This window comes from Apodemus sylvaticus, chromosome 1 (assembly GCF_947179515.1).
Source record: "Apodemus sylvaticus chromosome 1, mApoSyl1.1, whole genome shotgun sequence".
In the NCBI taxonomy this organism is placed as follows: domain Eukaryota; kingdom Metazoa; phylum Chordata; class Mammalia; order Rodentia; family Muridae; genus Apodemus; species Apodemus sylvaticus.
In genome coordinates this window covers 90,197,860-90,224,118 of record NC_067472.1, presented here as the reverse complement: position 1 = coordinate 90,224,118, position 26,259 = coordinate 90,197,860, and the positions used below count along the sequence as shown (strand labels likewise).

Here is a 26,259-nt window from a genome sequence, read left to right as displayed (position 1 = left end):
CTAAAGAGTACAGGAGGAAAAAGAAAAGAGAAAGCAGTGGTCAACCAGACCTTTGTTGGTATCTCCCAAAATGTAATCTCCAAACTGAAGAATGGCAGCTGGCAGAACAGCTGGTGAATAGGATTAATGTCAGAAGAAAGAAATAAACCTCAACATATGTCCAAGCCTGCGGTGCTGGGACCAAGCATGATTATACCCCAACGGATAGGCTGAGTACAGCTGGAAAGAGCCACTGTGCCATACTTCTCTATCCCGCAAGGTCATTGCTGAGAAGCACACGGAAGGTCTGAGCAAAACTCAACTGCGTCTGAGAACTCACTCTGTGCCTGGGAAGAAGGAGTTTTAACTGTACCAGTGAGCTGGGCACTTTAACCCTTGGTGCTTGCTTTGCTGTAAAGCAAACCAAATGGCAGATTAACACTGAATCTAACAGATTGCACTAAAGTAAATATAATTTTTAAATCATTTAAACCCCTTAATCTCATCTCAATCATATCAAATATTTAGAGCAAACATATTTCCATCTTTCATTTAGAGTTTAAATAGGTACCAAGGGGGGAAATCTAATTAAACAGATGACAGTAGGTAGGGGTTTTGTAAATTGTCAATGCTTTCAAAATGAACGTGTTTTACAGTTATGGCATCACAATTGGCAAAAGAATAATGTGAAGAGGCTCTTTTTATTGCAGGACCCTCGTGTTCTCACACTATGTAACTAACACTGGCAAGTTCTGTGCCACCTCCCTGCCAGAGTGGATTTCAGCCTTCTGTAATAGTATATGAAAGACAATATTGAACATAAACAGACAAGCAGACAAAACAGCAACCACATGGATATGACTGATGGATGAGAAAGGCCTTTATTATTTATGGAAACTTAGAACACGAAGTATCTAATTGTCTTTCTCCTCCTAAAAGAGCAGTTAAGCACTGTTGTGTGTCCTGTCTTGTCCCAATAGTAACTGTTTCTATCAGAAACTCAGCTAACTCAAGCTCAACAAGCACACTATTAGAGGTCACAGATCATTTTCTCATGTAAAAGCAGCCAACTATGTACACTGTCTTCCTTAGTTAAGGGGGCCAGTGCTGGGGTCCACAGCAAACTGTGCTTGGAGAAGACTGGAAAGGCAATTCTTGAGAGCCCAAAGGCATGCTCCCAGACCTAAAAGAAACCCATGCAGAATCTACACAACAAACAGAAACCTAACAGAGCAGTCACACGCCTGAGAAGCTACACTTTACTTACATTCAGGGCTGGTCACAGGAGTCCCCAGATGAGTAAGGGCCAGGCCTCCAGCCCAGCACTGCTCCGAAGCTAGGGAAGTCTGAACAGGCCTGCTCTCTGAACTCAAAGGTCAGCCAGGCCAGGCCCTGCACACTTGCTCTGATTTTTCCTTCTTTATACCCAAACTAGTCATAGCAGCCCCAATTTAAAAAAAAAAAATAGAAAGAAAACAGAAGGTCTAGAAATTAGCAAACACAGTCTCAGGAGTTTTAAAGACTTAGTTTAAAATTCAAAGAAGAAATTTTGAGAATAAAATTCTTAAAAGGATTTCAAACAAGAAAGGCCATGTTTGTAAACTGAGGCTGAATCCCAGATGGAAAAATACCCAGTGGGTTTTTCAAGCAGTCATTTTGGCAATATGTCAGGATATAACAATGACCTATGATATTGCTAGTTTTTCTCAGGAATTATTATTTATAAATATCTGGTCATTTTTGAGACTAATTTGGCTCTGCTGACATCTGGATACAGCAGCCTTCACTGTCTGCCGACACTCACTCATGTGTGTGATCTTACTAATTCACAGTTTTAGGAGTCTCCTTAGTATTTGGTATTTTTTTAAGCATTAATGTGGTGCTGTTCATAACTCCATGAAAACTCAAATTGTCTTACATTAAAGGTTTAAAAGTAGGAAATAGTCATTTCTGCAAAACACAAATGGGTCAAGTCTGAATAAAGATCTAAATGGAGTTGCCAAGTTCAATGTTCTTATAATGGCTTTTCCCATTTTATAAAATCCCAAGATTGGAAGCACAGAGTTGTAGTGCATTCAACATTTCTGAGAATATTTAAATGTTGAAAAAATGTTTCTATCTGTCTTTGTAGCATATGGAAAGAAACCTACATAGCTTATTAATGTCTTCGGAATTGTTTAAGAGGATTTAAAGATACGAGTTAAAAGAATTTCATAATCTTAATTTCAATTTCTCCTTTTCATTTAATAGTAGACATTCATTAGGACCCACACACTGTAATAAATTATAATAATTTCAAACAAGAATTAAATTACTAGGTACCTAGTGAAAGAGCCATTTTTTCTTAGGTACCCTGTAATCTAACTGTCAGATTTAAAATCTATTCCCAATCAACTCTTCACAACACTCACATTTATTCATCTATGTTAAATTAATAAAAGGTGTGAATAATGCTGACAAAATTGATCATTATTGTTCATGTAGATTTAGAAAATTATAAGGTAATCTAAAATGTAAAAGGAATTGAGAGAAACTATTAAGGTTCTTATAAATAAATTCATCCTATGCTATTTTTTCAAATCAAGACTGAAACTTCGATGAGACTTATTTAAATTGGCTACACATGCTATTAGATAAATTGTACAGTTTTAGAGCACAAACCGTTTTCATTATTTTTGACAAATATCAGTACAAAGAATCTACTATAGCCTTAGAGTATAACAAATATTTTAGGAGCATATGCCAGGAGCATTCCAGAAAGTAAGAAGTGAATGGTATCCAGGGACAGTGTAGCATGCTGAAGAAAAGATACAAACGCAGGGAAAATCTAAGAGCCTCCCAGAAAAAAAACACCACCCCTTCCTTTTTCTCCAGGTGTAGCAAAGTAGGTAAGTTCACACTCAGCCGCCAGCTAAGCCCAAGTGGACCCTGTTTGCATCATCCATTGTGCTCCACCCTCTAACCTCGCTGACCCTCCCCTTTCTAATGGGCATCCCTGAAGACAGTGGGAAGCATGGCGACATCTGTTCCCATTCACACCGATTTTAATTTACCAAAAGAGCTCCGCTATTTTCAGAGCAGACTCCAGAGCACAATGACAGATTTAGGGCCTTGGCTGAGGTTGCATTTCCAGTGTGTCAGCATTTCCTCCTCACAGAGAGTAAATTCCAGGGGGTCACAACAGAGGAATCGCTGAAATTCTAGCTTCAGTGGAGACACTTTTCTCACCCTACTTATTTCGTCCTAACTGGAGCCACCACCGTGCTGCCCTATCTGGTGGGCACCAGCAGTGGCATGCAATAACTGGACTGAAGTTATCTCATCTTAAGCAAAAGTGGAGGTCCTTTGGACCCTTCCTGTGAGGTTCTCCACACAATTATCTATCTCTTCCAGAGCTGACTGAAATGTAATAGCTATAGCACAACAATTTTATAACTACACATTTAAAATGAAATCATTTTTAAAACACAGCAACATACCCTGCCTGTTTCATAATCTGATCACAACAACAGTTTTAAGTTACAGATATTCTTTCTGACCTAAGAGTTCCACAGTTACATGATTTTTTTATGGAGTGCTTTTTGTAGACAATTTAAATACAAGTAAGGAAAGTCACTCACAGCCACACCACTGCAGTTTTCCTGGATAATTCAGAGTTTTTCAAGGCACAATATGAACAGCAACTTGGGAGAAACAATGCCCAAGTTGTGTTGTGATTACTCAGACATGAGCAGCTGAGCAGAGAAGACGGGCAATGGAATGTGTGCAGCAATCAGCTCTGTTGACTAATCAGAATTTGAGACACTGGAAGGTAATAAGGGTATTATAAAGAATGGCTTATTGAAGGAGCAGCTGTTTATGTGCAGCTCACTAGACTGCCATGGTATGTTTTGGTGAAAATGTTTAACTCCTTTTAAAATGATCATTATAGAAGAGACGACAGCAAGTATCAAGAGGCAAGTTTGGAAGAATCAAAACACTGAGATTTAACAGCTTTGGGACAGTTATCTGGGAGCTTGGAAATGGTCAGAAATGCCAGTCCCAAGGCACTTTTAAAATTAAAAGTACTTACTATTCATTGTTGTTTATAAAAGCTTAGCAGTTAGGCCATCATTGTTACTAGGCTAACATGGGTGCAGGGTGAGGCAGCAATGTAATGGGGAAATCCTCAGGGCAGAACAAAAAGAAAGAGGCAGCTGAAAACAGCCACAGGACACACACAAGCCAGAGACCAACTGGGAATTCAGAAATGGGCCTATTGCCTCAACAGACAGGAAGGTGGAGATGCCCATGTCAGTCACAATTTCAAGTTTCAAATGCTGGTTTTGCTCAAAACATAACTACTAACAGCCTCTCCTATTTTGACTTCAGAGGAGTAAATGATTTTTAAAACACCAGGGAAGAATGTAAAATATATTTCATTTACTGATATTATTTCTACAGAGTGACTAGTACCCCAGCTGCACTGTTGGTCATGCTGAGTGTTAGTTTCATGCCCAGCCCACTCAGCTTGTCTGCTTTATTTTCTCCCAGAAGCAACTCTCTGGCCTTGTTCTGTCCTCAACCAATTCTGGGACAACAGCAACAACAACAATAAAAACCCATAAAGTATACCATAAAAATCAAACATTTCACTGGCTTTCTATAATATAGCATTATGAATATTTCATTCTGACAAGTGTTCAGTAATATCTTTAAGCAGTCAGCAAGCAGTCAAAACTCTGCTATCTTTTGTAACAGTTCATATGTCAAACTGGCAAAGTGCCCACAGTGTAAGGCTGGAAAAAAAGTCTATTTAATGTCTGCCCCACAAGGCAACATGAGGTTTGATTGGCAGAAAATGGAGAGTGGCTTTTGATCGTGTGTCCTAACATGCAGTTCCAGCTCCTGTCTTCTCAGCTGATGGGCTCCACATTACCCATTCAAACAGCAGTGACTGAGCACTGCACCACTCCCCGGCTGCAGTCACACGCAGTGGGCGCTAGGCTGGGGACAGCACCACTGATTAAATATATCACTTTTTCGAGACAAGCAGGTTGTCTGAATCAAAGTTGGACAGAATAGACTCAACATTATTAAAAGGGGATATAAAACTCGGATTGAGTGATGTTCAGCCAGTTTGCACAGCCTCAGGGATTCCTGAGCTGACAGGGGGAATAAGGAAGAGCAGAACTCATAAAACAGGGCCAGAAATTAGCTGTGACACCTTGCCTATTTTCCCATCACTTCAGGACCAGTGAGTTTCAAAATCCTGGAGTCCCCTTTTCCCTTTTTAACTTTCATTTTAAAAAAAATGAATTCAGCAGAGGAAGAAAAACACATGAAAGCGTGCTGACTGCAGTTTGTCAATTACTGTCTTAAAAGGAGTAAAATGCCAGATGCAGGCTTTTGCATCTCATTTAAAAATACACTAATACAGGTTCTTCTAACGAGGATCCTTATTTTTAGATTTTATTGCATTTATTCACTTGGAATTATAGTATAACTTTTAAATCTAGGAATATTAGAATCATAGAAATCATGCAGTTTAAGATTTTATAAGTTCTCTGACTACTAGAAGCTATTGGAGAGCTGGTTATCATATTTAGCACTCCTATATTCTCTGCTATAGCATACATAGTATTTAAACATTTTTGCCTAAAATATGCTTATATACATAAACATCTAAAATGAAGACATGCTCAATACAAATTTTTATTGTCTCCATTATTTAAATTACTGAACATAGCTTCTTATAATGTGCAGGGCATCAACAGATACCTATGGAATGTGAAAAAATAAAAACTAAAGTTGTTTTCTATTTGAAAAAGTAAAAATAAGTGTTCAAAGGAATGAAAAAACTATGGAAACTAAAGAAATAGACTAAAATTTAAACAATTGTCTGAAACAAATTATTTGAAATCAAAATATGCAGCCAAGTAAATGGTCAGCCCTGGTGTGGTTTTAAAGCACCTGGAGAGTTTAATCTTTTATATCTCTGCGATGAGGCCTGGCTCTCATTTATTTATGGTCGTTAGTGGCACACGCCAGCTTTTTCTTGGAACACCTATGTTCTTGTTATTCACTTTGGCATCGCTGTGCATATTGAGCAGCAACCTGCTTGCTAGATATTTAAGATAGCATTAAAGGCTTAACTATCCCTACCAAGGTGAAGACAGCTTTAAGACAGGAGGGTAAGCTGCTCAGCGGCACCTCAAACAAGATCGAAGTACTTGGGCATGGGCAGGAACAACAGAGGCAACTACTTGACAATGGAAAAATTACAGAAAAAAAATGCTGGGGTCAAATTTATAGAGTCGCATATTCCTTATTGTATAATTCTGCTGAATTACTTTAAATTTCAAAATTAAAAGTTTGCTGGTATATATTGGTGAAGTTGTGTACTATTTTTCAGAATAATCTTAATATGGCGATGTTTGATTTATGTTCCATTTGCCATAGAATGTGCTATTTATAATTGATAAATTACTCTGTATTAATCAGATACACATTCTCCTGAATTAGAAATAAGTTATATGTCATATGGCATCTGTACTTTGCGTAGTGAAAGGCCTTTGAGGATGATGAAAACGATAATGACAAATTTTATCCAAGTTCTCAAAGGCACAACCAAGCAATCACATTGAAATCTGGAGGTTTGATGTTAGAAAATTACCATGAAGAGGATAATTTGACTTCCTGTGTGAACCCAGATTTTTCTTTAAAAGGGAGGGGGTAGGGGAGTCTTCATAGGCAAATGCTTCTGAAACCCTGAAATGCAGCAAAACTGTATTTTCTCTTCTCCTCCCAGATATAAATTCTATTAGTGCTCTTCCAGCTAAAGCGTGCTGGGAAAGGAGACCGCAGTGATGAGCTGTCACCTGACCAGGCCTGAGGAAATCAGCCTGGCCTCAGTATTGCCAGTGAAAACACATTAGACCAAGTAAGTCTGACGCTTTCCAAAGCATACTCCCCACTTTCTATAATCCAATTGTGAAAGAAGGAAAAAAATTCATTGTTTGGAAGAAAAATTTGTGTTACTCCTGCTTTGCCAGTTGAGTCTTTCATATTCTATGCCAGGAGATCCAAAGAAAGGCAGAATAAATCCATACAATGTTTTGCAACAACATTTTAAAAATAGAGAAGGAATACTTTCTTTAAAAAAATCAAAATAATTAATTATTTTAGCCACTCTATTATTGCTTACAGTAATACACGGCAATAACATTTACATTGATTGAATTCTGTTTCCTTAATGTGAAATTTGTTTGGGGTTAATTAGCACGGCTGAGGAATAAGCTTAATAATTTTATCTTGTTTACACTGGAGGCAGTTTTCCGAGAGCACTGCTCAGGGAGGAAGTGACATCTAATTCCAGACAAAACATGGCGGTGAGGGCGGCTGCTCACTGTGGGGTGGCAAGCCAGGTCTTCCTCCTTGAGCAAAATTCCCACTACTTGGGGAGTCTAATGGCAACCACAGAAAGTTGTCAAATTATTTCTCAGACATGGTTAAGTTTTTAAAACAAATTCTGAGCTGAGTAGGGAAGAAAGAAAAGACTGTATACAAATGAAGAAAGTCTCTGATATTACATCTTTACTGTCCCTTCCTAAAGAAAAAGCAGGTCTAATTAGTTGTCTTCCTAAAATGCGTACCTAGCATTTTTATTATGTATTATAACATTTTGCTCAGAGCTGACATTTTTATTCTGACAAGCACTGTCTGGAGAGCTCTCAATAAATAATACATTGACAATTTTCAGTAAATAAGCAGTGGACACAAATCGTTATCCTTACTTACAGCTGCCCCACTCTAATAGTGCTTTTACAAGTGAGGTGACTATTCAGTCTAATGCAATCCTCTCAGTGCTAGAAAGACATTTTCATTCATTACCACGGTCACAAGCACTTAAAGCACTTTTAAGCCCTGTTGCAAAACAGCAGGACTGGCAGAGTGAGTGGAGCTGACAAAAATTCAAGTTCATCACCAGAGAAACCTGAGGCTGTTCACCTGAACACTACAAAAATTCACTTCTGCCCAGGCCACCTCCATACCTCTAGAGCTGCATATCTAAGGAGAATACAGGGCTTCCTTTGGCAATCAAATGTCTATTTTGTTAATTCTAAGTTGGGAGGTGGTGGACTTTGTTTTCTGTTTTACTTATAGCTTCATCAATTAGTGGTATTTCTGAAACACCACACAGAGTCATGTTGTGACCTCTGTCTATATTGTTGATGAAGGTACAGAAACTAAAATACTGGATTCCAAATGAATACATTTGAGAGCACACAATAACTTTTCTTCTTTGCTTTGATAATGTATTTTTCCTGACAAGCCCCTAACACCAGCACCCTGGCCAGTCATTAGACTATGAAGGCAGTCTCAGATTTCATTTATCTTTATGTTGTAACATCAGTTCAACTGTTAAGCTATATGAAAATGCAAACCCACAGAATAAGTAATCAAATGGGAAGTTGATGTCTATATGTTGTGACCTAGCTTCCCTATCGCTAGTATTTCCACCCTTCTACGTAAATCTATGATCAATTATTTGACAAATTGTTAGGAAATTGATCGTGGAACTGTATTATTCTGTTTAAAGGTAATTCTATAGTATGTCACTGTCATAGTCATGATGTCAAATCCAGAATACATACCACTTAGATACCAAATGATAATGGAGTTAAAAATTCACATCACTATAGTGACCATGTTGCCATAATCTAGCTCCCTTCTCAGGTATTTTTAGTGACCTGGCATAAACAAACCCACTGTCCCACCAGTTCCCAAGAGTTAGTAATTGCCAAATGCAACTGTGTGGCACATGTAACACTTGGCAGTGACAGCAAGTCACTATGCCATTAATGTACTATTTTTTTCTTGAGTGATTTTGGACTTTACAGAAAGTTTACTATGAGGCAGCATGCCAGCAAGGCAGTCAGCATCCTTTCTACACAGGATGCTGTAGCTCGCTGGCACCAAGGGGCTAGGTGTAGCAACTTTCCTGTACCATCAAGGACTGTAACCCATCAAAATGAGTTCACTAAGAAAAAAGAAGTTTACTCCATGGCAGTGAGAGGCAAGGACCTCCAGAGCATATTCTTCTTTTAATTTCTTGTATAGTCCCTCATATATCTGCATGCTGGGTGTATTTTCCATCCACAGAGAGATTACTCAAATTTAGTACATCTAAAACTAAACATTTCCCTGAAACTTCTCATTCATGGGAGATAGATAGATCATTTCAATAGTCTCAGATCTCTCTTCCAGCTGTCTCTCCAACCTTGTATACCATAGCCAATTAGCAACTTCAATTGTATCTTTAAAATCTGGTTTCTATATATCCTCTGCTGATGTTTTAGCTGCTATCGGTATATGCCTAGGTCATTACAAAGCCTACAACAGACTCTCCCTCAGTGCCCATTATCTTTTTGCTACTGATGGTCAGAATGCAAATAGTTAATTCCTTTAAAAAATCCTATTCTGTCACCCATCCTCCTATTTAAAATTCTCATCTGCTCCCCAGCATCAAACAATCAAATTCCATCTTTTAAGCATACTTTCAACCTAATTTTTTCTTTCATTCAGATCTCCTGAATTAGACACAATAAACATCCTGAGAAGTTCATTCATACCACTGACATCTTATGTACATTTGTTCTCTGAACAACTTATCCCTTGTTCAGGATATTAAGCTTACAGTTACTTAAAATCCAACTCAAATTGTGTACATGAATTTCTAGCCTGAGACAAAACAACTGTTCTGTCTTCTGCCCTGCCGCATGCTAACTGCCCCCTCCTGTTATAGCACGTACAGCCTTTACTCATTCCACTGTCCTCCAACCAAACCTTAAGCCATTAAGAACATATCTATTCTTACATTTGCCTTCTTTTCCTCCTTTCCACCTTTACTGCTCTCACCTTGGTCTACTATAATAGATTTGAAAGAGCTTAATAAATAAATGCCTTATGGAATTAATTATCAGGGCCACATGAAGTCAAAGATTGTTACGTATATGGTCCAACACATAATGATAGATGCCTTTTAAAATGTATGAGATCTTGATAATCTATTTCATAACTTGATTGCACAGTTCTCAAGAACGAACCTTGTAAATGTCTATATGTTATAATGTTGAAAGGGTGGATGTGCCTGTAAGTCTACCCATAAAAAAATCAAATATGATGGTGTACATATTACTTACTAGGTCTTACCAGATTTTAACAGAAACTGGATGAAACATGTATATCATTTGTACATCTTCAACACAGCAAATTTTCAAGTATATGAATATGTTCTACTCTTAAATTTAGACTGTTGCTTTTTATGAGCATTTTTGCATTTCATATACAGATCCTGTACAAATGTGATAGGTGTATATAAATTTTTTTTATTTTATTGAGAAAAATTAAAATAATATTATTTTTAATTTTGTTTTCAAGTATTTACTACAGTCCAAATGTTTCTGTCCTCCCAAACCCACAGGTTTGGAAGGACAGAATGGCATAGAATCCCCAGTGTGGTGGTATCAAGAGGTAAAGATTTGTTGACTGGGTCATAAATGAAGACAGTGACCTTACAAGAGAGGACTATGCATGCTTGCTTGTCCCTAACAACGTATGAAGACATAACAACAAGGTACCAACTAAGAAGAAGGGATCAGAGAGGTCTTGGGATTGCTCCACTTTGGGCATGTGTGCAACGAGGTCTTTGCTTTTGTACGTCTCCCATCTTGCAGCACTCTACTATGGCAGCATGTGTGAACTAAGACATGCTCTAGTGCTTGGGAAAACTGCAATGGAGCTCTGTTGACCTTGCTCTCTGACCTGTGAGTCATCAGCCCAACATGACTTCTATTCTAGCCATTACTGTAGCTGCTAGTGTTTCACTGTGTCATTTTGTTCCTGACTCCTAGGGACGTCCTATGTAGCCAATCCTGTCATTTATAGTATGAATCACTGAAGGAAGATAGGGCTTTTCAAAAGAAGTGGTAACTATCCGTTAGCTAAACATATAAAAATGAATTCTGACTTAAATCTCACACCTTATACAAAAGTATATGTGGACTTAACTGTAAAGTGTACAATTCTATACATCCTTTAGGGGAGAAAGTAGAAAACAATGTTTAAAATCTAGGACTTGGCAAGTTGTTCTAAAATTTTATATCAAAATATAACCCATAAAGCAAAGAATTGTTCATCCAGACCTCATTAAGACTCTAAACTTAGCCGGGCGGTGGTGGGACACACCCTTAATCCCAGCACTTGGGAGGCAGAGGCAGGCAGATTTCCGAGTTTAAGGGCAGCCTGGTCTACAGAGTGAGTTCCAGGACAGCCAGGGCTATACAGAGAAACCCTGTCACAAAAAAAAAAAAAAAAAAAAAAAAAAAAAAAAAAAAAAAAAAGAGAGAGAGAGAATCTAAAGTTGCAGTTGTGTAGGTGCATGGAAAGGCAAGCTAATGACTGGAAGAAGATATTCCAAAACATATCTCCAATGGAGGCCTACTATCTAGACTAGCAAAGAACTGCCAAATACAATAGCAAAAGAAAATCTGATTTCATGCAAAAGGACCAAGGTCTGGAAAGACATCTTACCAACAAGGACACACAGACACCAAACAGCACATACAGTGGGTAACACTAGTAATAAAAGAAATACACATTAGCTCACCATGAAACATCACAACATATCCATTAGAATAGCTAAAAGGAAAGTTAGGAAGCCAACTACTGACAAAGATACAGAGACACCAAATCATTCCTCAGTGGCTAGTGGGAAAGCAACGCTGTACAGTAGCAGCTTTTTAATCAAACTAAGACTTAAACCACCATCTAACCCAGTCATTATTCTGAATACTGATGACAGAGAAATGGAAACTTCTTTTCAGCCAAAAAGTGGTAAGTTTGCCAAAAAGTGGTAAGTTTGATAAGTGTTCATAGAATTTTTTTGGTGATATCACCAAACTGAAACCTGTATGGATGTTTGACTGCAGAATGTATTCATACTACAAAAGAGAGAATAGAGAAACTATTCATAGTCACAGAAACACTGATGAAGTAATAGAAGAAAATCTAGGCTGGAAAAAAATCACAGAAGGTATTTTCCACAGTAGGCAAAATCAGGGGAATAGTGAACTCAGTTTCTACCAGTGTGAGATCAACATGGATGGATAAGGCATGTTGACATGATGTGACTGCATAGAAAGACTTGAGACGTTACCTATGTCTGTGGTAAACTGAGAACAATAGGCTCTAACTCTGCCTGGGCTGAATGAAGGACTGGTAGGCTGTGGTTTCAGAATAGAGAGTGTAATTCCAATCCAAGGGATGATGAAAAATGCTATCATACCAAAAGTCACTTTCTTATTGGCAGAAAGACTTATAAATAGATCTCATAGAGCTAAAAAGAGGGGTACGAAATGTCCCTAAAAGAGAAAACTCTTTTTCTCTCCACTGGCCTACATTGTCATTAAAGTTAAACTTAAAAGTCTAATTGTGGCCGAGCGGTGGTGGCGCACGCCTGTAATCCCAGCACTCTGGGAAGCAGAGGCAGGTGGATTTCTGAGTTCGAGGCCAGCCTGGTCTACAGAGTGAGTTCCAGGACAGCCAGGGCTATACAGAGAAACCCTGTCTCGAAAAAAAAAAATCCAAAATAAACAAAAAAAACAAAAAACAAAAACAAAAACAAAAACAAAACAAAACAAAAAAGTCTAATTGTGAGGGCAAGGCAAATGCAAAGTAAGGGAAGCAGGAGGAAAAACTAGAAGCAGTAGTCAAGATAATAAGTTTCACTTATTTTTTTCAATCAATAAACATTTATTAAGAGTTGCAAGTGCTGGGAAACACCCCTGAACAAGCCCTGGTTGATCTCTACTAATGAAATGGAAGATGATATAGAGGACAAGTGAGGAAGTCACAGGCAGTGAGTCTGTGAAAATGAAGTATACATATACATCCATGGGATTTTGTGAGGCTTGGAACGGAGTCCAGTTGGTACAATTTTTGAATAGCATCCATTAAGCCTGCATCCAGAAACCCCCTAAACACATACACAACATAAAACCAGCTGTGATGGCACAGGTCTTTAATACTAGTACTTGGAAAATGGAAGCAGAAGAATCAGAAGTTCAAGGTAAGTTTGAGGCCAGCCTAGGCTAAATGAGATCCTCTACCCCCACAAAAAGAGTGGGGGAAGGGAAGGGAAGGGAAGGGAAGGAAAAAGGGAAGGAAAAGGGGAAGGAAAAGGGGAAGGAAAAGGGGAAGGAAAAGGGGAAGGAAAAGGGGAAGGAAAAGGGGAAGGAAAAGGGGAAGGAAAGGGGGAAGGAAAGGGGGAAGGAAAGAGGGAAGGAAAGAGGGAAGGAAAGAGGGAAGGAAAGAGGGAAGGAAAGAGGGAAGGAAAGAGGAAAGGAAAGAGGAAAGGAAAGAGGAAAGGAAAGAGGAAAGGAAAGAGGAAAGGAAAGAGGAAAGGAAAGAGGAAAGGAAAGAGGAAAGGAAAGAGGAAAGGAAAGAGGAAAGGAAAGAGGAAAGGAAAGAGGAAAGGAAAGAGGAAAGGAAAGAGGAAAGGAAAGAGGAAAGGAAAGAGGAAAGGAAAGAGGAAAGGAAAAAGGAAAGGAAAAAGGAAAGGAAAAAGGAAAGGAAAAAGGAAAGGAAAGGAAAGGAAAGGAAAGGAAAGGAAAGGAAAGGAAAGGAAAGGAACGTATGGGTGTGATCTATTTCCCTTGGACCTGGATGCTAGGATTACAAGCTTATTACAAGACTTCTCTAAGGAAGAGAAAATTTTGTTTTGATATTTCCTATTATATTTACTTGTATGTGGATATGAGAGGCACACATGCCATGATGTATGTGGAGGTTAAAGGAAACTCCACAGGAGTCAGTTCTCTCTCCCCTCCCCTCCTCTCCCCCCTCTTTCCCCCCTCCCATTTTGGTCTCAGGTTTAGCAGTGGGCTCCTTTATCCACTGAGCTATCCAGGGCTATATGGAACTAAAATCTGAGTATGTAGAAGCTAGAAACTGAGAGCTAAGAGATCATCCTTTTAAAAGGCCAAAGAGAGTGTGGAAGATGATTCAAGGGTCAAAGTCCCTGCTGTATCAGTTTGATGAAATGAGACCCCCATAAAAAGCCAGATGTGGATATGGTAGCATGCATCTGTAATCCCAGCACTCCTAGAGAGACAGAAGGCAGAGAGAGTAGAGCCAGCTACAAACTGGCTGGCCACTTAGCCTGCCATATGCTGTGCAGGAACAGCAGGAGAAACCAGTGCCTTGGAAATAAGGCAGAAGGAGAAGTAGGACTCCTGAAAGAAGTCAACACTCTGATTTCTACACACACTCACACACACACACCCACACTCACACACACACACACATTAATTAAAGATGAGTGAGCAAATAAACAAATCTAAATGAGTTTCATTGAAGCTGGGATTATATTCTGGAATGCAATGGGATTTCAGAGCACACAGTATGTTGGGCCTCTTCTAAGACTTCCCTTTGACTCTTCTTCCCATTCACTAAAAGATACACAATGTTGTGATTGATCTTGCTGTTGCTGCTGCTATGGCTTTTCTTAGCACAAGTCAGTATTTGCCACAGTGCCATAGCTATTCAGCATACCTTCATCATTAGTATTTACTTGTTTTTAACATACTGTGAGCAATTTTGCAAACCCATAAGCCTCTAACTCTGGTGTTCCCAGTGGTAGTGGACAGCCTGCATCCTCTGACTTCACTGTAGGACATTTTCCTGGACGTGTGTTGCAGTGTGGGCCCCTCAGACATAAGCTCAAAAGACATCAACTGAGAAAGTGTATCCAACTCTGTGCCACCAGATAATTCAGAGCTAAGCTATCAGCACTAAGCTAGGGCCTAGAAGCCATGGCTTTGTAAGGACTTCATTGGACAATGTCTTCTTCATACATCAAAACTGCTGCATAGCTGCTTTTATCTCTCACTTCATAAATATTCCCAGATCAAAGAGAAGAGATAATCACGCAGACTTTCAAGAATAAAAGAAAAGGAATCATGAGATTGGTTGAAATGAGTGATTTATTTAAAAACATTTTGGGAGACAGGCACCCTGATTAGTGGACTCTAAAGTTTAGATATCAACTTTTAAAAAAAAATCAAAATAGCATAGAATTATAGAATTTTAGAATTTATTATATATACCAACATCATTTTATAAATTTAAAAAACTAAAATGTAAATCAATTAGCTAACTTCATGACACTATCAAGTTACTAGGGTCATAAAAGATTGCATATCAAGTCCAAGCCAACATTTAAAAGAAGTAATCTTTTTTATTTTTATGGGGCTGTTGGTGGTGGATGCATGCCTAGCAAGTACATATTCATAGGTATGAACATATATAGAGGACTTTTGGAGACCAGAGGTTGACTTTGGGTCTCTTTCTTGATCAGACACCACTCTAAATATTGAGGCAGAGTCTCACTTGAACCCAAAATTTATAGATCTGGCTAGTCTACCTTGCTCCAAAGATCCTATCTCCATCTCCAGAGTTCTAGGAATATAGGCAGGCCCCCAACCTATCTGGTGCTGGGGATCTGAACCACTGAGCCATCATCCTACCCTCCTTCCTGAAAGGTTCTTAAACGATTTCAAACTGCTAACTCTTTATGCATGCAATCCAATCATACAAATACTGAGAGATATGCCTGGATCTCTTTTTCCTTTTATTTTTATTATTATTTTTAAACAGGATTGTCCAGGATGGCTTTGGACTTACTATATAGCCCAGGATGGCCTTGTATTTGTGATCCTCCTGCCTCAGCTTCCTGGTAACTAGAAATATAGGTCTATGATATTCTTACAGAAAGGCGAAGAGGGGGGATCTGGGAAAGGGGAAATAATTTGGAATGTAAACAAAGAATATAGAAAATAAAAATATTAAAAAAAAGATTTCCATATTACAGGTCAATTGACTACAAAGAAATATCTATTTTAATATAAACAATAAGACTGAGCAATAACCAAATAGCTTGTAATTCCAAATTTAAAGTATTTCAGAAAGAAATGTAGGTTGTGAACCCAAGATAGAGGTCAGTAATTACTCTAATCCCAAAACCACATCTTAAGATGGAAAACATCAATAAAGAAGATCAAAAGGGGAACAGTGTGTTTCCTAACAAATCCAGTAATCCCAGTCCAGCAGGAGAACAAGGCACCTGTGCTTAGCCATTGTTGAAAGGGCTGAAGACATTCTATTATGACACAACAAAAGGGAAATTACAGCAAAGGGGCCTTTGGAGACTCTTGTTGAGTTTCTGAAAAAGTTAGTGATTATGGAAAAAAACAAAATATAAAAATAAAACTATAAGAACAGTTGAGGAAGATAGACCAAAGAAATCTAGACAGTTACTGCTTTCGGAGAACGCACACATGCACACACAGAAAACAGAGAGGGAGACAGACAGAGCAAATTAAAAATAAATGTACATGTTTGTCAGTATCACGATCAATACTAGCAATACTTGTCCTGAACGGAGAACCCTCACCCTCATGTGCATCAGACAAGTGCAAGATGTTCCCTGACATTATTGGCTGCACTACCAAAAATTGTGAAAAGTTCAAATATCTAGAGACAAGACAGTAGAAAAGACTGTTACATGCCAGTCTAATTCACACACCTAGTGTGTGGAATATTAGACAGAAGTGAAAATGCATTATACTACACAGCAAAACTTGTCATGTAGCACAGGGGTGAGGATCCAAACCAGGTCTCAGAATCTACAGGGTGCCATCATTTTTATAAAGTTCTAAAGCCAGCAAAACTAAATGTATTACTTAAAAACTAATTCAAAACTATTTCAGAACAAAATGAAGATACCAGTAAAGTTGTAGCATGTCTAGAGCAAGGGCTGCACAGGAGGAAAGCCCGCGTGCGCGCGTAGTCAGCAGTGCACTGCTCATCCCCAAGGTCATGAGCATGTGTCGCCTTGATCATGGACTTGATCGTCAGCTAGAGTGTTAAATGACCCACTTCCTTATCTGCTCATTTTTTCTTTCAACTATTAAAAAAAATACTAACGATCCAAACTTTCTCCTGCTCATTTCTTAAAACTCCCAGAAAAAAAAATCTGAAGAAAATGTAGTGGGTTTTCAAGGAAAAATGCAAACTTCCTAAACAAGGAAGGCAGAGGAGACTGCGCCTGCTCCGGTGAGCCATCAGGAAGCTGCCTCTCTGTAAACAAGATGCCTAGAGTCCTTCAACCCCCTCCCCATTCAGCAAAGACAAACCTGAAACAACTGCCTGTGTCTGCTAACACTATTAGTGAAAATGGCCAGGAGGAAAAAACCTTTAAATCTGAGGAGCTAGAAATGGGCCAAGAATCTATAGCATCTTCTCAAAGCAGAGGCCAAAAAGGAGAAGAGTACTCAGCTGCATAGTGTTACTTGGACTGTAATGGGGTACACGGAACAGCTGCAGAAAGAGCTAGTGATGATTTGTGCAAAGACCATGGGTCACAGAACTCTCACTCAGTCTGTGATTCATAAAGTTACAGGAGAAGATGGCCAGTTTCCAAAAGTTGAAAAGTAAATATACCTAACTTGAAAATGCACTAAGCATAATTCCTTTACTAAATAATCCAATCTAGCACTAACAACATAAATATTATTAGGAGAAAATAAATTTTAGAGAAAAGGGAGAATAGAATTTAAATAAAGCTTAATTAGCATTGTTCTGACTGCCTACCTGTTTCCTCACCTAACTGTGAACAGATTGTGGAGCCTAAGTATTCATTTCCCATTGCTTGAGATGATACTCTGCAGGGCTGCAGTGAATAATCAAGGCCTTTCTGTGTGCACGTGTTGGTGTATATGGGTGTAATATGTATGTGCACATGTTTGGGGCAGGCATACATACATGTGCATGGAGGCCTACATGGGGTGATTTCCTCAATCTCTCCCCTCTTAGTTTTTGAGATTGCATCTGGAACTTGCCAACTTGGCAAGCCCCCAGGATCCTCTTGGGCTTGCCTCCCAGTAATAGACTGGCCTTTTAAGTAGGTTCTGGGTATCAAGCTCATGCCCTCATATGTGAGTGGCAAGCACTTCACTGAAGAAGCCAGATCCCTGAGTCTTTTTAATGTGTTTTTATGTACAAATCTCACAAATGATAACCAGAAAAGGCTTAGATGTGCTAAGGCTTCAACATCCAATCAAAATAGTAGTAAAACCTTAATATTCATACATTCTGCCATAAAATTGTTTTGATGCTACAGCATGGCGTGAATGTCAAGGTGCTCTTATTATTACTGCACAGGATTTCATAGATTTCATTGCAACAGGAACACATTGTTCCTGACAGGAGTCTGAAACCTCAGCCAAGGCTCCACCAACCTCAGCGGCTGACAACACTGCATTCCACATTTCACAGCAGGGAAGACTGGCTTCCAGTGGGGAAACTTTACTATCAGCTTTTCCAGAAGGCCTGAAAGGCCAGCAGAACTGAATTGCTCTTCCAGAACACAAGAACACCATCTCTGCCAAATGCTAAATCCCTTAACACCCTGGGGCATTTCCTACAGCCTGCTGGCCTGCAATGAGATTTTTATGACATTTCTTTTTGAAAAGTTTCTTCAAATAACAACACTGTAATAGTAGTTAAAATAACAATAGCAATAATAGCTGTGATGAGAAAAGTAATATCCAGTCCCCACAGCCCAGCCTCAGAAGTGAAGAAACTGAAGCACAGAAGAATTAAGTCATCCATACAAAGTCTCACTGCCAGAAGATAACTGTAGCTCTATTTGTTGAGAGCTATTCTGTGTGCCCACAGAGGTTCACATGACTTAGTGCACTGACCAGTGGTTGATTTTCATAACAGCACTATAATTTTGATAGTTTGAAAGAAAGTGGTCCCCATAGGCTCATATATGTGAACTTGGCCCCCAGTTGGTGAAACTGTTTGGGAAGAATTAGGAGGTGTGGCATTATTGGAGGTCTGTCACTGGGGGCAAGCTAGTGTTTTTCTCTTTCTCTCTGTCTCCCTCTCTTTTTCCTTCTTCTTCTCCCTCTCTCTCTCTCTCTCTCTCTCTCTCTCTCTCTCTCTCTCTCTCTCTCTCTCTCTCTCTCTCTCCCTCCCTCCTGACTATAGATGAAGATGTGAGCCCTCAGCTGTGCCTCACTTCACCATCAAGGATGAGCCTGGTGCGGTTCTTGTGAACCAATCCCCTAATGAGTGAAGGAGCCAATCGCTGGGTGACTAGGCAGGCTGCAAGGATCCGCCACCGGAGGGATCAGAAATAATAAGGCTTACAAGATTAGGTTTTAGTTGTTGCGCCCAGAAATTAAGTTATCATTGTTTCTGAACTAAGTTTTGTTCATACCACGGCTCATCTGGGTTCAAGAGAGAAAGGTACTGCAGCCAAGCGTGGGTTTGCCTGAGGTGCTCCACAAAGGCCGTGGGAGATTTGAAGCCAGAGTTGGCATGGTAACGATTCACCAGTGGGAACCTAGCAAGGTGGGTGGAGAGACTATGGAGTTCAGAGTCAGAATCTCCACGAGATAAAAGCATGTCAGCCATCGCCTGCCAGTGCATGGCCAGCCAGACCTCTGGGGCAGAGGCACAAACGCAGGAAACAGCCAGTTCGACTTTTTAATATTTCACTCAGTAGACTCTAACCGTGGAACTTCGAGCTAAATGAAATGCTTGCTTTTATTGCCTTGGTCATGGTGTTTTATCATATAAATAGAAACGTAAATAAGACAATAATTATGCACATTTTGGGTTTAAAAAACTAAAACAGAGGAATTTAGTAATTTGTGCTATAGAGTTTTTGTGGCAAATACTGAGTAACTATCAAAATATAACACCCTTCTCTAGTTCCAGCCCACATGACAGTTTGCAATGCTTTCAAGAGTACTGACACTTGGATTCAAATCCAGATCTACCTCAATCTAGAACATGACTTTCAAAACAGAGCTTTCTCCTTGTTTCAGCTATCCTAGACAACAACTTAGTACACAAAAACATACATTGTACATTTCAGTGGAAACACAGCAGATGACTGTTTAGAGATGTAAATTATACATCTCTAAACATGTGCCTGTCATACACAGAAACACATACATGGTACTCCCGACAGCTAGAGCATCCTTTGAGAAGCTTGCTTTGCCAGAAGCCCAAGTTTACTGCCCTTTGTGTGGGGGCACAGCACGGTGTACCTGTGTGCTTGTATTACCCTGATGGCCTAAGGCACACCATGGGGCAAATTCATATTCTCTATCTCTGACCCAGGCATGCCTATGTAACCATAGCTAAGCTGTGTCCTCTCCACACTCTCCAAATAAAACTACATCCACTCTGATATTTGTACCTAATTCCAAGCACCACTACTTCCTCACAATGGTGGTAATTATTACCCAAAAGAGAGTCTCGAAACGTCAGAGAGTCAGAAAGTCTTGTCTGACACCCAAGGGTTTTCCTGTTGTGTCCCCTATCCCTCATGGGACTTCCAATGCTGACTGCCACCCACCCCAGCGGCCTGAGATCATACTCAGTAGTATGATATACAAGACATGACAGTGGTTGGAGCACTATTATTAAAGAGAGATTAAAACAGCTGTACATTATGCTGAAGCACTCACTCTTCCCTTCACAAACAGACGGTCCTGGATTACAAGCAGCACTTGACCGTTTAAATCACGACAGCCACCACATTTAACCAGCTGGGCCATATTCTCCTAGCGCTGTCTGTTGACCTCCTCAGTCGCAGCTGCTCAAATGAAATTCTCATTAGACAACCTATTTTCAGAAGCCAAAGGGCTTTCTGATTAAATATATGTATTTAGATATAGAAGTCCTTTTTAAAGTGTTCATTTTCTGACAACTGTCGCTTATGTTAGGACCCAGCTATGCTGGCAACAAGATGAGTAACACAAGATAACTAGGATTCACCATTTAATTGCAGCTGAAGGATTTTTATCTTGGAAGCATTCTAACCTGGCTCTATTAATCACAGTCTTTCTGCCCGCTCTACCCACCAGTATCAACCGGACTTTAAAAAGAAGATTCTGAGATTTAGGTCATTCAATATACTCTTGTGTTTTTCTACTCACCCGTCATTTCCCTACATGCCACATAACCATTCATCTACTTATGACACTAAATCAAAGTTAAATTCACAAAAGGTGGAACCCTTGTTCATCTTCCCATCAGCCTCACTGTTGGGAGGGGGTACTTCTGACAGAATGCCATTGTTCATCAGATTCTCTGCAATCTAGTCAGAGCAATGCTCAGGGAGAACAGTGATATAGTGGATCAAAGCATCTACCTGGAAAGTTGCTGTTTTATTATGTAAGCAACGCTTTAAATGAACAATGATAAACATACAGATGAGTCTCTGCATTAAGAGGAGTGAGAGGGAAGGTCTTTTTAATTTGATAAACAAGTCAAAATATTTTCTGGGAATGACTCAAGAAAGGTCTTCATTTATCCTGTTATCCATACAGGTTTGCCAATCAGCTGATCCTAAAATATGGCTCTCACACTGTGGAGGGGGAAATGATATATGGGAACAGCTTTTACATGCCCCCATCCCACCTGAAGATCCAGACTAAGGCTTTTAAGAGCCAAAGCCAAGTATTTGGAGGACTGTCTGACCTCCTAAGAACTATGCTATCTATTATCATTTTAGAATCAGAAATCTATCCTAAACTTTAACGATCTTTCTATAGTTCCTTGGTCTCCCACTGACTTCTCGTCTATTGTTACCAGAAGACAAATGCAATTAGTTTTCAGGCTTGAGGAGGGGGCTGAGTGACTAAAGCACTGCTGTAAAAGTGTCAAGACTGGCATTTAGGATCCTAGTACCTATGTGATGCTGGACACAGTGGTGTGCATCTGCACTCCCATCATGTTATGGGAGAGGAGGAGAAGTGGAGATGGGACAATCCCTGGAAGGTTATAGGGCAGTTAGCCTGGTGCATGCAGTAGCAAAGAATAATAAACACTCCCTGCAAGAGGATGCAAAGGGAGGGCTGACGATTGAAGTTGTCCTTTGACCTTCACACAGTGGCTAAGGCAGGTGGGCTACATACACATATGTGGGTATGTGGGAATGCAAGTGTGCCTATGCATGCACACATGCACACACTTAAAAAATGGGATTCAAACCATATTATAAAACTAGAAACCATGTTTTGCTCCCATTTACAAACCATATTTGCGCAGTTTATTTTACTGATTGTATCACTATCTTCCTATTTTCCCAGTTTAAAAAACAAAACAAACAACAATAAAACCTTGAGCAACCTCTTGGTTTGCACACTCACACATCGTCACAATTCCTCTCCTGACTCCATTCTATACGCAGCCCTCCTTTCTCACGTCTGCTGCCATAGTTCAGGCCCTTACCATCTCTAGCCTGGAACAATATCCTGAATGCTTGTCCTGCTCCCACCCACCCTACACTGAACTGCCAGATTCACTTTCTCAGAGCAAAGTTTTAATCCTTTGCTGTGATGAACAAAACGGCAGCTCCTCCATCACTTTCAATATTGCATTTGAATTTTGTAGCCAAAATGGCAAGCCCTGTCAGGATCCAAACACAGCCTAGTTTTTCTATCTTAATATCCCCTATGCAAATTCACCTCAAGTTACAACCTGAAGGCTGGCTGTTTTATGTGCACTGCCTTTCCTCAGCCTGTAATGTCTTTCCCTGCATTCCACCAAAGCAATGCTTTCATTCTCCAGACCAGTTAGGACTCATTCCCCACAGAACCCTCCGGCCGCTTCCTAGGCTGGAGCAACCTCACCTTATAAACTCCCAAAACATTTGATCTGTTCAGCTTTCATGGAGCCTGTCACTGTTAGACCTCAGACTAGGTTTCATTTGCTATGTGTCCTATGCCTTTTACTAGACTATGAAATCTTTTTAAAAGTTGGAGACTACTCCCTTACCCATTGTGAGTACAGCATGTACTCTAGCATCAGCCTTCTTAACCTTGAGTTCACAGACCCCAAAAGACAGATAGACAGAACTCAGATAGAAAAGCTACCTTTCCCCAACTAGCTCAGACTGACATTTTTGCCTTTCCTTAAGTGATGGGTGAAAGCAACATCTGCTGTGGCTGTAGTGTTATCACAGTAACAACAGACAGTTCTCCATCTCACTGCAATGGTTAACATCTGCAGTCAGTTAAAGCACTGCTACAGACGGGAGTGGCTGAGCCTACCTTAAACTTTATCTTACTGTTAGTAAAGGATCACATTCTGCCTTACCATATTTTTAAAATTACTTGGGTATCTAACATAACTCACTTCTCTGTAAGTCTGTGGATATTGTTTTCTCAATTTACCATAGCACTGAGAAAGGAGTCATAGGCATCACTGTCTGCTGAAGGGAATCATAGAGAAGGTAAAGCTCTAAAAGAGCAGAAGAGTCAGATCAGAGGTTGTACACTAATGATCCGACGTATTATCCTTAACTGCTCACTGGCCTCTAGAGCATCCTTGTTCACGTTCTAAATATAGATCAGAATGTACCAATCATCTTTCACAATCTAAAGATGAATATAAGAAACATTTAGAAATTACTGACAATTGGGAAAGAAATAAACAGCTTGAAACCCAGTATTGAAGAGACATACCCTCAGGTAGCCAAAAGGATCAATCACACACATGGGTTTGTAAAAAGATATATGTGGTGTATGCATCAAGCAAGGACAAGAATTCTAAAGGTCTATATCTAAAGAGAAATAACTGTAAATCTGATCATTCAAATTACCTCAGTAGTCTCCAGAGGCATCATTACATCAAAGCGCAGTGGAATAATTAATATTATAATGTAATAATCATCAGGAACATCTCAAATCCACATAGTTTGCAGTTTATAAGAAACCTTCATATTCATTGTTTGGGTTATTTTTCAAAATGTTTCACCTGCCATGTTAAATACAAAGTCCACAGCAACTTTAGAATTCTGTGGCTTGGAAAAACTGAGCTTTGGGAAGAGTAAATGTCAGACAAGGCTGCAGTTCCTAAGTTACTTCAGAGTAGCATGGGTCATCAAAAGCATCAAATACATGCCAGCAATCTGATGACCAGGACAAGAAAGTAAGCGAGACTTTTTAGTCAGAGTTCCACAAATATCAATAAAAGATGTACATCAAGCCTTTACAAGAATAAAATCCAACTAGACAGGAACTACCTGCTAATCAAAGTTCCCTAGAGTGTCACTGAGGTCTAAATTTCACTAGTGAAAAATACAGGGCTAGGTCAGGCCTGAAGCACTCAGATAAGGAACACATGCACACACTCATTGTGATGACCGCGTCTTGTTTAAATGCTGAGTCTGCCAAGGGTCCTGTAGAGAAGCTGAACGTGAAGGCTGCGGCAGGCACCGAAGGCTGCGGCAGGCACCAAAGGCTGCGGCAGGCACCGAAGGCTGCAGCAGGCACTGCAGCCCATCGGTGCAGAGCACTGGCAGCTCTCCACCTTAGTCCAACATTCAGGTGAATGTGAAATTTTAAATGGGTAACAGTCATAAAATGGGAGAGAAATACATTTTAAAAAAAGTTTACTTCATTTTTAAATGGAACATATCAAAAAACTGTCTGCCAAAAGGAAATAAGAGAAAAATCACTAAAACTGTAGTTAGGGAAATTCCCTTGCTATCTTTTTCCAGGGTTATGGTTAGGGTCAGTTCTAATACTTGGGGTATTGTAAGAAACAAACAAAAAGCACAGGTTTTGAGAAAACTGGGTCTATCTGCTTAGCACTCCTAATGGACTTCAGTCAGCTGTCACCATAGTAACCTCTGAGTGACTATTCCCAGCTTGCTGTACACATAGACACTTCTGGCCCTTGAGATCCTGGTTATTTTGCTATGGCTGAGGGAAAAAAAGCCCAGAGGGGAAGTCCACATACCCTCTTGTTCCGTCCGAGTCATCTCCTCCAGCTTCTTCTGCTTCAGCGTATCCACCACATCGGCAAGGCTCCCTTTGCGGCGTTCCGGGGTTCCAAAAGTAACACTGTTCATTATTTCGCGCTCCCGACTCCCTTCATCAGGCTTATGTGGTGAGGTAGACGTATTTCGGAAGGAATATAGGGAACATAACTTATTATTCTCTGATTCCTAGAAAAATAAAATGAGATTGCAAAAGTCATTAATATGTAGGTTTTTCCCCAGCCATTCCACCAAGAAAAAAAGAAAAGAAAGGTACAGAAAAGAAAAAATACCTAAATGTTGAATAGCTCATGATTGTCACTAGATCAAATAAATTATATTAACAAAATAAAATAACTCAGTGAGACAAACAGAACTGCTTATCTGATAAGCAATTCTGAACTTTAAAGAAACAGTTAATCACCAAAGGAACTAAACTCAAAGCCCAGGTTTGAGCTGTTCCATTTTTGAGGTAAGAAAACAGAACTGGACGTTTTGGCTTCTCATTCACTCATGCTTTGCTTTATAAGCGTTCAGTTTCACTGGGCCAGTATAAGAATTAGTGAAGTCTTTCTTCCTAACTAGGTCCTTTCATCAGCAATACTCTTCCCACAGACCAAAATATATACATAGCACAAAAAACCAACAACAACAAAAACAAAAAATCTAAACAACAAAACAAAAACCAACTAACCAAACAAACAAACAAACAAAAAAACCGTTTTCTCCCATTCAGAAACTTTAGAAATAGTGGAAGTTAGTTTCAATGCCCAACATTCACTACTCACTAGAAACAAGGTAAATGTTTAGACCTGTGTCAGTCAGCAGTCTCCATACTCTGCATGTCGGTGTTTGTAGGACACCAACTTGTGCAAGCTACACACATGCCCACAGTCCCAGAAGCTCCTGTCCAGCGCTCAGCCTTGCTCCTGATGCTCCAGCGTGCCGTAGCATGCCATTCACATGGCATTTAAAAACTGTCATTAACAACAGTAAATTGTTCGTTGCAGAAATGTTTGCACGGGAATTACTTCCTAGTATACAAAAGTTTGCTAACTATTAGGAGGCCCATCCATAGATATAGAGCAAATTTTAGGTAAAATACAAACACCACATGAAAGCTTTTAGAAAAGGAAATAGTTTTGTATCTCCAAATAAGAACTGAGAATCAGGGATAGAGAAATGTCTCAGCTGTTAATAGTGCACACTGCTTTTGTAGAAGTCCAGAATTCCATTCCCAGCACCGACATGGTTCATTTTGCAGTTCTACAATTCCAGTTCCAAGGTACTTGGTGTCTGTAGCCTCTGTGGGCACCTGTATTCACATATCCATAGTCACAAACCCACACATGCAAATAAATTAAAATAATAATTATAAAAATTAAGAA

The 26,259-nt window shown here is 39.6% G+C and overlaps 1 protein-coding gene across 9 annotated transcripts in view; it reads right to left on the bottom strand.

The window, feature by feature from the left end:
* Sox6 (SRY-box transcription factor 6) overlaps positions 1-26,259 on the bottom strand; it is a 449,973-nt gene that overhangs the window by 266,769 nt on the left and 156,945 nt on the right. For all 9 annotated transcript variants that reach the window (XM_052200776.1, XM_052200792.1, XM_052200801.1 and 6 more), the window contains exon 3: positions 24,853-25,060. In XM_052200776.1, the coding sequence (XP_052056736.1) occupies positions 24,853-25,060 (208 nt within the window). The remainder of the gene's footprint in view (positions 1-24,852; positions 25,061-26,259) is intronic.